Raw genomic sequence first — 12,541 nt, forward strand, 5'->3', positions numbered from 1 at the left:
CTAAGATGTTTGGGACAGAATAAACAATTACCTTCTCATTGCATGTTAATATAATTTTTCTCAAATGTTTTTGTCCATTGAAGTTAGGGATCATAAACAATAATGAGATTATTGAAATAATTCTTGGGATTGTGTTTTAATATATGAATATAAATGCCTTCAAAGAAAAGGATAAGATTTTATCTTATTATTTCAATGCACCCACTTCTTGAAGAAGGAACAGGAGAAGTTTTGACCATTAATTTAAATAAATGTTTCTCAAACTTGGCAACTTTAAGATGTATAGCAGGGGTGTCAAACTCAATTTCATTGAGGGCCGCATCAGCATTGCGGTTGCCCTCAAGGGGCCAGGTGGGTATGGCCAGGGTAGGCGTGGCCTACTGGGTGGGCGTGGCTAGAGTGCATATGGCCTACTGGGTGGGCATGGCCAGCGCTACATCGTTCGCATCAAGGGTGCCTATGGGGGCCTGGGCAGGAGTGGGACAGATCTGAGGGTCTCTGGCAGAAGGAGGGTCTCTGGGCCAGGGCCAAGGCAGTGGGGGCCGTTCCCTCACTGTTTCCAGGATGGCTTTGTGGGCTGCATGAAACCACTTTGCGGGTCAGTTCTGGCCCCCAGGCCTTGTGTATGACATGTCTGATGTATAGACTTCAACTCCCTGAATTTCTATAGCTGTAATACTGATTAGAGCCTACTTATTGGAAATATTGGAAAACTAAACCACAATTAATACATACATACTCTACTATTTCCCTTCATGGATTACTGCCTTGTCATGGCAAAGGGGCTTGTGTAATTCAATGAAGCTATGAGCTATGCCATGCAGGGCCACCCAAGATGGACAGGTCATAGCAGAGAGTTCTGACAAAACGTGATCCACTGGAGAAGGAAATGGGAACCCACTCCAGTATCTTTCCCATGAAAACCCCATGGACAGTACAAAAAGGACCTCCTGGAAGAATGTTGTCCATGGGGTCGTGATGTCGGACACGACTTTGCAACTAACAACAACAACAACTCTACTACTAAGCAATGGTAGTAGTAGAGCAATGGTGGAATATGTCTTTTTTATTGTCAACAGTTTTTTTTTTTGAACTGCCACTTATATCAGGTCTCCAGGGCATAGCCAAAAGATTAGACAGCCTACCTTTGCCATGCATTCTAAATCCATGCATGTTCTGCATTCAAAAATGCAACTCATAAGGCCATTAAAGCTAGAAATGAAGTTGGTTTTAAGTAGTTGTTTTATAATGCTTGTAATCAGAGGTGTTTTGAGCCTTACAATAATAACATTTTATATCATTTGAGTTGCTTGTTAATCTTGGGGTTCTTGGATAAAATTGAGTGCAGATGATTACATTCTCCTTTTAGTTCCATTTACTGATTGAATTGGAAGCTGTTTTCTTCAGCTATTTTCTTAAACTATTGTTGTAAGCAGATTTAGTTCCAAGGTTGCTCTTTAGGTATAGCTGTGTTGATAAATCTCTGAACTCTTCCATGACGGCAGCTAACATGAGTTTCTCAAACATGGAGGAATATATGAAAGCCCAAGTTCAAAGCAACACAAAACCAAGCCAAGCCAACTCTTCTTTGAATGCAAATAGCAGATGTTAACTTTGTCTCCCTTTCTTCAAGAATACTGAAACATTCACTTCAAAATCCTTCAAATTTCCAGAAAAATGCTGGAAAGACCTGTGTAGAAACCCCAACACTTTAAAACTATTTCATTGTTATTAAGGATAGATCTGTATCTACCATTCTTCTAAGTCTAATGTGGTTGCCTTACTTATAAATCTATGAGATAATTCACAAAGGAGAAATTAATAAAATTAGTCTAACTTTTATTATATTTCTTAAAATATGTAAAATTCAAAGTAAATATTGTCAATTATTCCTGGAAAGGAAGAAAGGAGCATACTCTTCTGAAATTGGGATTTTCTGTGCATCATTTCATTTAGATGGTGCAATCGTTCTTTTTCCTGCATGGAAATTCCATTTCAATTTCTTTTCCAACAAATAGTGGAAAAATAATAATGTAAAAGACTTTGGTGGAAACATCAAAACTCCACAGGACTCAGATGGAGGATGACTTGAGAAACACATGTATGATTAGATGATGCCAAGAAATAGCTTTAGGTCTCCTCAGTAATGTGTTTCTCAGTGCAATTTCTCCTGGAAATGGTCTATTTCCCCATTTCTGCTGTATCAATATACACTATTCAGGAATGCCCATTTGAAAGTGTCATGCATTTCTGCTTACTGACAGAGGTATGTTTAGCAGGAAAGAAAGTCCTCAATGGAGAAGAAACTTTTCTTTGATGTTAGAAGAACACTTTGCTTTGGACCTTACATTGGCAGAGATCTTCTCAGTGTAGTTTTGCTTTCTTGCCCATCTGTAAAAAAAGAAATAAAGCACCTCAAAGATTATCTTTCCAAGCAGTGATCCTCTTATTCTACTTTTCTTTATCCTTGATGTCACACAGGTATATTTTTAAAACATGAAAAAAGGGTGGCTAGGATGCAGATGGTAAGATTCAAATCAATTTAAGCTCAACAAGGGTTTCCATGGAATTCTCTTGTATAAATCACCATACATAAGAATTTGACTATTGGTTGAGTGACAGTGATTAATCCAAGCCTCACTGAAGAAACATCATTGAATAAAAATGTTGTTGTTAGCTGCGAAGTCGTGTCTGACCCATCGCGACCCTATGGACAATGTTCCTCCAGGCCTTCCTGTCCTCTACTATCTTCTGGAGTCCATTTAAGCTCACACCTACTGCTTCAGTGACTCCATCCAGCCACCTCATTCTCTGTCGTCCCCTTCTTCTATTACCCTCAATGTTTCTCAGCATTAGGCTCTTCTCCAGTGAGTCCTTCCTTCTCATTAGATGGCCAAAGTATTTGAGTTTCAACTTCAGGATCTGGCCTTCTAAAGAGCAGTCAGGGTTGATCTCCTCTAGGACTGACCGGTTTGATCGCCTTGCAGTCCAAGGGACTCGCAGGAGTCTTCTCCAGCACCATAGTTCAAAGGCCTTAATTCTTTGGCGCTCAGCCTGTCTTATGGTCCAACTTTCACTTCCATACATTGCAACTGGGAAGACCATAGCCTTGACTATACGCACTTTTGTTGACAGGGTGATGTCTCTGCTTTTTAGTGTGCTGTCTAAGATTTGCCATTGCTTTCCTCCCCAGGAGCAAGCATCCTTTAATTTCTTGGCTACAGTCCCCATTTGCAGTGATCTTGGAGCCCAGGAAAATAAAATCTGTCACTACCTCCATTTCTTCCCCATCTATTTGCCAGGAACTGAGAGGGTCGGATGCCATGATCTTGGTTTTCTTAACATTAAGTTTCAAGCCAACATTTGCACTTGTCTTCTTCACCCGCAACAAGAGGCTCTTTAGTTCTTCTTCACTTTCTGCCATTAGAGTGGTATCATCTGCATATCTTAGGTTGTTGATATTTCTCCCGACAATCTTAATTCCAACTTTTGATTCATCTAGCCCTGCCTTTCTCATGATGTGCTCTGCATATAAATTAAATAGGCAGGGTGACAGTATACAGCCTTGCCGGACTCCTTTCCCAATTTTGAACCAATCAGTGGTTCCGTGTCCAGTTATTACTGTTGCTTCTTGACCCACATATAGGTTTCTCAAGAGAAAAATAAGATGGTCTGGTACTCCCATCTCTTTAAGAACTTGCCACAGTTTGTTGTGATCCACACAATCAAAAGGCTTTAGCATAGTCAATGAAGCAGAAGTAGATGTTTTTCTGTAACTCTCTAGCTTTGTCCATGATCCAGCGTATGTTGACAATTTGATCTCTAGTTCCTCTGCCTCTTCAAAATCCTGCCTGTACTTCTGGTAATTCTCGATCCACATAGTGCTGGAGTCTAGCTTGTAGGGTTTAAAGCATGACTTTACTAGCATGTGAAATGAGTGCAATGGTGCGATAGTTTGAACATTCTTTGCCACTTCCTTTCTTTGGAATTGGAATGTAAACTGATCTTTTCCAATCCTGTGGCCACTGTTGAGTTTTCCAAATTTGATGGCAAATTGAGTGTAGCCCTTTCACTGCATTGTCTTTTAAGATTTTGAATAGCTCAGCTTGAATACTGTCACATCCACTAGCTTTGTTGTTGCTCAGTTTTTCTAAGGCCCACTTCACTTCACATTCTAGTATGTCTGGCTCGAGGTCAGTGACCACTTTGTCGTGGTTATCAGGGATGTTGAGATCATTCTTGTATAGTTCTTCTGTGTAATTTTGCCACCTCTTCTTAATCTCTTAAGCCTCTGTTACGTCCCTGCCATTTTGGTCCTTTATCATGCCCATTTTTGCATGAAACATTCCCTTCATCTCTCCAATTTTCTTGAAGAGATCTCTGTCCTCCCTATTCTATTGTTTTCTTCTATTTCTTTGCACTGTTCATTTAAGAAGGCATTCTTATCTCTTCTAGCTATTCTCTGGAATTCTGCATTCAATTGGGCGTATCTTTCTTTTTCTCCCTTGCCTTTTGCTTCCCTCCTTTCCTCAGCTATTTGCAAAGCTTCCTCAGACAGCCATTTTGCTTTCTTGCATTTCTTTTTCTTTGGGATGGTTTTAGTTGCTACCTCTTGTACAATGTTGTGACCCTCTGTCCATAGTTCTTCAGGAACTCTGTCTATCAGATCTAATTCCTTAAATCTATTTGTTACCTCTACTGTATACTCAACAGAGATATGATTTAATTCATACCTGAGTGGCCTAGTGCTTTTCCCTACTTTCTTCAGTTTAAGCCTAAACTTTGCAACGAGAAGCTCATGGTCTGAGCCACAGTCAGCTCCTGGTCTTGTTTTTACTGACTGTATAGAGCTTCTCCATCTTTGGCTGCAGAGCATATAGTCAATCTGATTTCTGTGTTGACCGTCTGGTGATGTCCATGTGTAGAGCCGTCTCTTGGGTTGTTGGAAAAGAGTGTTTGCTATGACCATCATATTCTCTTGACAAAATTCTATCAGACTGTGCCCTGCTTCATTTTGTACTCCAAGGCCAAACTTCTGGTTGTTATTCCAGTTGTCTTTTGGCTTCCTACTTTAGCATTCCAATCCCCCATGATGATAAGGACATCATTTTTGGTGTTAGTTCTATAAGGTGCTGTAGGGCTTCATAGAACTGGTCAATTTCATCCTCTTCAGCACTGGTGGTTGGGGCATAGACTTGGACTACTGAGATATTGAATGATTTGCATTGGATTCAAACTGAGATCATTCTGTCATTTTGGGGATTGTATCTCAGTATTGCTTTTCCTACTGTTTTATTGACTATGAAGGCTACTCCATTTCTTCTGAGGGATTCTTGCCCAGTAGTATACCTGATGCTCATCTGAATTAAATTCACCCATTCCTGTCCATTTTAGTTCGCTGATACCTAAGATGTCGATGTTCAGTCTTGTCATCTCTTGTTTGACCACGTCCAGCTTTCCTTGATTCATGGATCTTACATTCCAGGTTCCTATGGAGCAAAAATGTTTACAGCATCGGACTTTCCTTTCACCACCAGATACATCCATAGCTGAGCATCCTTTCGGCTTTGGCCCAGTTGCTTCATTCTTTCTGGCACTACTAGTACTAGCCCTCTGCTCTTCCCCAGTAGCATATTGGATGCCTTCTGACCTGAGGGGCTCATCTTCCAGCGTCATATCGTTTTGCCTTTTGGTACTGTCCATAGGGTTTTCATGGCAAAGATACTGGAGTGGGTTGCCATTTCCTTCTCCAGTGGATCACGTTTTGTCAGAACTCTCTGCTATGACCTTTCTGTCTTGGGTGGCCCTGCACGGCATAGCTCATAGCTTCATTGAATTATGCAAGCCCCTTCGCCACAACAAGGCAGTAATCCATGAAGGGGATAAAAATGTTACAGTGATGTTATTTTTCTTAGTTATCAAGTACATATTTTGCTGCTGACCTGCACATTGACTCCTAAAAAAATGAAACCTTCAAAACTGTTTTAGCAACTGAAAAGTTGAGTAACTGCTGTTGTTACAGGAAATAAATTTAAATGAAGAGGGGAAATCAGAAAAAAACTTATTTTAAAAGTTGTCTATATAAATGGGAAATGACATAACTATGGTTCTGTATGATGGATGAAGCTGGCAGATAGATTTATTTTAAAGAACAACTGTGAAATAATATATGTACTCAGATGGCTTTTTCACAATAAAGCTCCTTGTTTTTTTAGATAGTAGAAATGATTTTAGAAAAAGACAAAACTCCTAAATAGCTATTCCCTAGGAAATAAAATGTTCTTACTGTAAAAAAAATAAATACCAAGCTATCTAACACAAAACTGTGTTTTCTAGAATACATACTGTATATATTTTCCATTTAACTGTACATATTACAGTTAGCAGTTTATTTCTTTATATTTTATTCAACCGATGTCCCACCTATGTGTACAGTATATGATGTAATAGAGCAATTTATAGCATTATTATGTGAATCACAATATTACAGAAACATGATTATGAATTTTTATTCCAAATCCTAGTATTTTTAATTCCATTTTTTAAGAAAAAAAATACCTGGAAAACTTCCATTATATGAAGGATTGCACCTTCAGTATGTTTTATTATAGGCTGTTTCAGTTTCCATTAAATTTAGAAGTGTTTATAGAAACACTGTTCATTAGACCTAACCTAACCCTAACCCTGACCCTGACCCTAACCCTAACCCTAACCCTAACCCTAACCCTGACCCTGACCCTGACCCTGACCCTGACCCTGACCCTAACCCTAACCCTGACCCTGACCCTGACCCTGACCCTGACCCTGACCCTAACCCTAACCCTAACCCTAACCCTAACCCTAACCCTAACTCTAACCCTAACCCTAACCCTGACCCTGACCCTGACCCTGACCCTAACCCTAACTCTAACCAAACCAAACCAAACCAAACCAAACCAAACCAAACCAAACCAAACCAAACCAAACCAAACTAATGTAAACACAAATAGCTGTTTTTTTATAAGCAGTTAACAAAAATATACCAAAAATCTCAGCACATTTATAGCAGATGAACATGGATAAAGCAAGGTTTTAAGTAATTGCTCATTTAAGAAGTAATTTTGCTTTCAATGCTGTTGCCATAGCATCAGTACATTGATTTGTAGTTGCTAGTGCAGCAAACTGAGGTTGATGAAGGAAGCCAAATTAGGAGGAAATGGTGAAAATGAAATATCAAAGATTTTTATGCAGGCATAACAGTTTATTTAGATGTTCTGTTTCTATATTGCATAGATACAAACACTTAATTAGATGAAAATAATAAATAGCTAAGGCAAACTATGAAAACTCTTAGCTCTTTTCCTTTTTTATTTTCCAGCTTGTGGGCACTGATTTTTGAAGCCAAATTTTAACAAAGAGATATTTTTGGTCTTGCCATATAGCACAGTTGTCAATGGTCAGTAAAGACTTATTTAGTTTATTAAATACCTCCTGAAAACAGGACTTTGAGAGAAGGAGTTTTGTCTGGAATTGAAAAAAGAAATATGGCAGAATATTGATCTGCGGGCCCTATGCTGCTAACAAACATATTATACTGTATTATTTCCTTCTCTTTTTCATGCTCTTTTGAATTCTGTTCCTCAAAGCTGGTGGCTATTCTAAGAGCAGGGTGGATTTGCTACCAATGGACATCATTTAACAAATGCAAGAGACACAACATACAGTAATGATGGCAGCCTGTATTGTCAGAGTCTGGCAGTGCTATTTATATGCAAGGAAAAATACACAGTGGTGGGATTCAGCCAGTTCGCACCAGTTCGCTCAAACCAGTAGCTAATTCTTTCCCCCCCAGAATGGACTTCCAGAAACGGCATCCACACAGAGAACCAGTTGTTCACATATTTGAATCTCACCACTGATTATACATACAAGAAAAAAGAACAGGATTCAGACATCTAGTTGAGCAAGTTAAACTTAGTAATGATTAGAAGAATTGTACAGCAACTACAAGGAAGGGAAACAGCCCAAAATCAGAGCATTTGGTTGCTTTTTGCCCAAGAGTTCTATGTGATACAGCAAAGAATTCCAGAACCTATTAGATTTTACTCACACTTTATGGGAAAAGCCTCTCTGGTAGAACCCAGTCTTGAAGCATTACATTTTTGCATCACTCCATTTGCTGCAAATTCTAAGAATTAGATGGTAGGTTATGGGTTACAACATTATGCTGAAGAATAAAGTTATGTACTATTCACTCATCACTATCCTGTAACTCACTTGTTGGTTCCAAATGAAATATAAGATTTTCTTGGTCAGTGTTGAAGAAATGTCTAACTATAGCTGTTTGTATGTGGAATGGAAAGGGGATTCATTTCAGACAGTATAATGTCTTGGGCCAATAATGGTGTACATATACTCAACATGGCAACATATCTACTGTCCAGTCTCTTTTTAAAGACCTTGAGTGATGAAGCACCCACCACATCCGAAGGCAAGCTGTTCCACTGGTTAATTGTCCTCACTGTTAGGAAGTTTCTCCTTAATTCCAGGTTGCTTCTCTCCTTGATCACTTTCCATCCATTGTTTCTTGTCCTGCCCTTGTCCTGCATATTTAACAATTTACTTTATATTTTGATTGCATCATTTCTATGATGAAATCAGAAAAAAGAACACATGATATAAATAACATTAATTGAAAAAAATACTATTTGTCTTTCAAATGCAGGACTATTAAAATAGTTGTGTCCAAATAATATAAGCTATACATATACATATACATATACATATACATATACATACATACATGCATACATACATACATACATTAACAGAGGGATAGAATCAAGATCAAGTGAAGTACTAATACCACTTTACAATGCTTTGGTAAGGCCACACCTGGAATACTGCATCCAGTTTTGGTCACCACGATGTAAAAAAGATGTCGAGACTCTAGAAAGGGTACAGAGAAGAGCAACAAAGATGATTAGGGGGCTGGAGGCTAAAACATATAGGGAACGGTTGCTGGAATTGGATATGTGTAGTTTAATGAAGAGAAGGGTGAGGGGTGACATGATAGCAGTGTTCCAATACCTCAGGGGCTACCACAAAGAAGAGGGAGTCAAGCTATTCTCCAAAGCACCTGAAAGCAGGATGAAAAGCAATGGATGGAAACTAGTCAAGGAGAGAAACAACCTAGAACTAAGGAGAAACTTCCTGACAGTTAGAACAATTAACCAGTGGAACAACCTGCCTCCAGAGGTGGTGAATGCTCCAACACTGGAGGTTTTTAAGAAGAGACTGGACAGCCAGTCCAGAAATGGTATAAAGTTTCCTGCCTGAGCAGGGGGTTGGACTAGTTGACCTCCAACTTTAATATATATATATATATATATATATATATATATATATATATATATATATATATATATATATATATATATATATATATATATATATATATGAAGGTCGGCAGTTTGGCAAGTCGAATCCCGAGTGCCGCGTAGCAGAGTGAGCGCCTGTTACTCGTCCCAGCTTCTGCCAACCTAGCAATTTGAAAGCATGTAAATATGCAAGTAGAAAAATAGGGACCACTACGGTGGGAAGGTAACGGCGTTCCGTGCACCTTTGGCATTTAGTCATGCCGGCCACCTGACCATGGAGACGTCCTCGGACAAGCGCTGGCTCTTCACCTTTGAAAAGGAGATGAGCACCGGCCCCTAGAGTCGGAAACGACTAGCACGCATGTGTGGGGGAACCTTTACCTTTACCTTTTTATATATATCAGAGGAAGAAATCCGAACACTGGGATAAGGTAGACAACTAAAACAGTTTTTATTAAAAATCAAGCTTTTGTTGGCTAACTACCAACATCGTCAGGATGAAATCATCGGAGTGGGGAGACTGTATTTATATCATTGGCGTTTCTGTGCTCTACTCATAGAGCATGTCACCGCTCTGTTCGTTTCAACCGGCTGTATTCTTTCGAGTTGCTTCGCATTCGTTCCTATGGGGGTGTGACTTTCTCTGAGTGTCTGCTGTTGGGAGAGGATTACTGTCAGTCCTATTAGCTGTAGTCATTACTCTTGTCATTGCCCATGTTTTCATGCCGCAGGCTCTAAGTGGTTGTTCTTCCTCTTTTTTGCATTCCATGATGGCGGGGTGATTATGTAACTATGCAGTTCTGATCTTGGTTTGACAGAGCGCTCTGAGAGTGCTCGCGTTGTCTGTATTGATGTCATGTGCACTGCTCCTCTTCCCAACCTCTGAGTGCTGGATATACAGGGGTGTAAGCTGCCCTGAGTCTTCGGAGAAGGGCGGGATATAAATGGAATTATAAAAATAAAAAATAAAAAAAATATGCCGATTGATCGAGGAATGATCAGAATAATCCTTGAATAATCATCCACCCTTGGTGTTATCACAGGCAATCTCCTCAGCCCCCACCAGATTGAAGGTGTGATTGTGTGTGGCCATGTGTACCCCACTTGTGATTGTTGTTCTTGTCTTTTGATGGTGAGCTTGTGTTCATGTACCCTGGTCCTCAGTCATTTTGCAGTCTCCCCAATATAATTACAACGGCATTTTTCACATGCCATACTGTATATGGCTGAGGACTTCTCTTCATTGGGGAGTGAATCTTTAGGGCACATGATACGAGCCCGCAAGATCTGATCAGGTCTGTGGGCAACACCGACCTTGTAGGAGGCCAATATGCGCGCCATGGCTTCGGATACACCGTGAATGTAATGCAGTGTTATCCGTGCTATCGAGGTGTTTTCATGTTGGTGATGGGCAGGTTCACCTGGTCTACTGTATGTATGTATATGTGCGTGTGTGTGTGTGTGTGTTTATTAGTCTGAAAGAAAGTAGAGAATAACAACACATGATGATAATGAAACAAGAATGCTTTTTCAGTATATCAAAATGTTACATATTTACCTAATTTGTATATACATTTTTATGGGTCCCTCAGTTCTTGGAGATGCCTATGGGAGATTTATGGGCTGTCATTGAGGTGTGGAGCTATGCGGGTTGTCATGATAAAAAAATGTTGCATTTACAATTCATCAATATATGAAATAACTTTGGCTGATCTTCAGCATTTTTGTTTTAGGAACCTAAGTAGATAAGAATGATTCAAAATAGTAATAATAAATAATATAGATAAGAACAAAGACTAAAGAAAAGTCAGATTAGAAATTGGAAAAAATTTCAATTTCTGGAGGATTAAAAGACAAAGTAATCTTCCAGAACTGATACAAGAGTCAGGATCACAGTATATTTTTAGCCTAAATAGGTTTAGAAACAGAACATGTAAGTGTTGTAATAGTAGTTAAGGCATCAGACTGGAAACCAAGATTCTTGTTCTGCCTTAAGTTCGAAGCTATCTTGGGTCAGACCCTCTCTCAGCCCAAAGTAGCAGGCAATGGCAAACAATTACCAAAAATCTTGTCAAAAAACCCTGCAGGGACTTGCCCAGGCAATCACCAGGAGTCAACATTGACTCAATTGCATATACATACACACATGCAAATAAACAAGATTGAAATCTAATAACACTGATGCCTTGCATGTATTAACCTGATAATTGGGGCTGGCAGATCTGGCTACTGTTAGCTAGGTTTTTGCAGGTAAAATGTGGTCACTACCCCATGGGATTTAAAAAGAAGTTTAAGAGGTGATCCAGACCTTAGCAATGGGGGCTTTTGATTTTAATAACATTGGACTTCCTTCAAAAGCCCAAACTTGGTTGTATTTTATTTTATCCCCTCAAGAAGCTTTTTAAAGTAGGCCAGACTAGAATAAAATTATAAGAATTAAACAAACTACTGTATATAAATTGGGAACAAACCTCACACTCACTGGCAACAATGATTCTACCTAGTCTAGGAATGAAATACCTAAAAACAAACAACCAAGCTTAGATACTACCAAGGACTCCACAGTTCAACCCTGATCAACCCTAATCAACTCTTCTATTGCAAAACTTTGGTTAAATTAACTGCTTATTTTTTTCAATGTAGAACCTAATGTAAGCTTTAAGAAATGTTTTCAACATAAAATTGAGAAATTTCCTGTTTCAGTGTATAAGGCAAAACATAAGGAGAACAAAACAAAAGTGAAATTCCATCCAGAACAACTCTAATGATACCCCTGCTGCTTTAATATTTATTTTACTTCAGTAGCAATATTATTTTGACAATACTCAGTTCTATTTCTCTCTCCAGCTTTATTACAAAATAAAATTGATTCTTTCTTCTCCTTTCTTTGCATTGCAGCTTTGGATCCAGTGATACAGATGCTCCTTCTGCAAATAGTACAACCATCATTTGAAAATATCACTTTTGTAAGTAAGATACATTTGCAATTTAACAAGAAAGGTAAACAATGCCACACTCCAGAAACACTAGGAAAATATGTGGATAATTGTTACAATGTCCAAGCTTTTTTTTTAAATTAACATGTGTAAGACCACCCAACTCTACAATGGGTTGTTGTTAGCTGCGAAGTCGTGTCCGACCCATCGCGACCCTATGGACAACATTCCTCCAGGCCTTCCTGT

At 39.0% G+C, this 12,541-nt stretch overlaps 1 protein-coding gene across 1 annotated transcript in view; it reads left to right on the forward strand.

Annotated features, from left to right (window-relative positions):
• CNBD1 (cyclic nucleotide binding domain containing 1) overlaps positions 1–12,541 on the forward strand; it is a gene marked incomplete at its 3' end in the record, with an annotated part of 133,334 nt that overhangs the window by 91,237 nt on the left and 29,556 nt on the right. Inside the window, exon 9 of the mRNA XM_083360330.1 lies at positions 12,258–12,325. Coding sequence (XP_083216456.1) covers positions 12,258–12,325 — 68 coding nt within the window. The remainder of the gene's footprint in view (positions 1–12,257; positions 12,326–12,541) is intronic.

The sequence above is a fragment of the Vipera ursinii genome, assembly GCF_947247035.1.
Source record: "Vipera ursinii genome assembly, chromosome: 3".
Classification (NCBI taxonomy): domain Eukaryota; kingdom Metazoa; phylum Chordata; class Lepidosauria; order Squamata; family Viperidae; genus Vipera; species Vipera ursinii.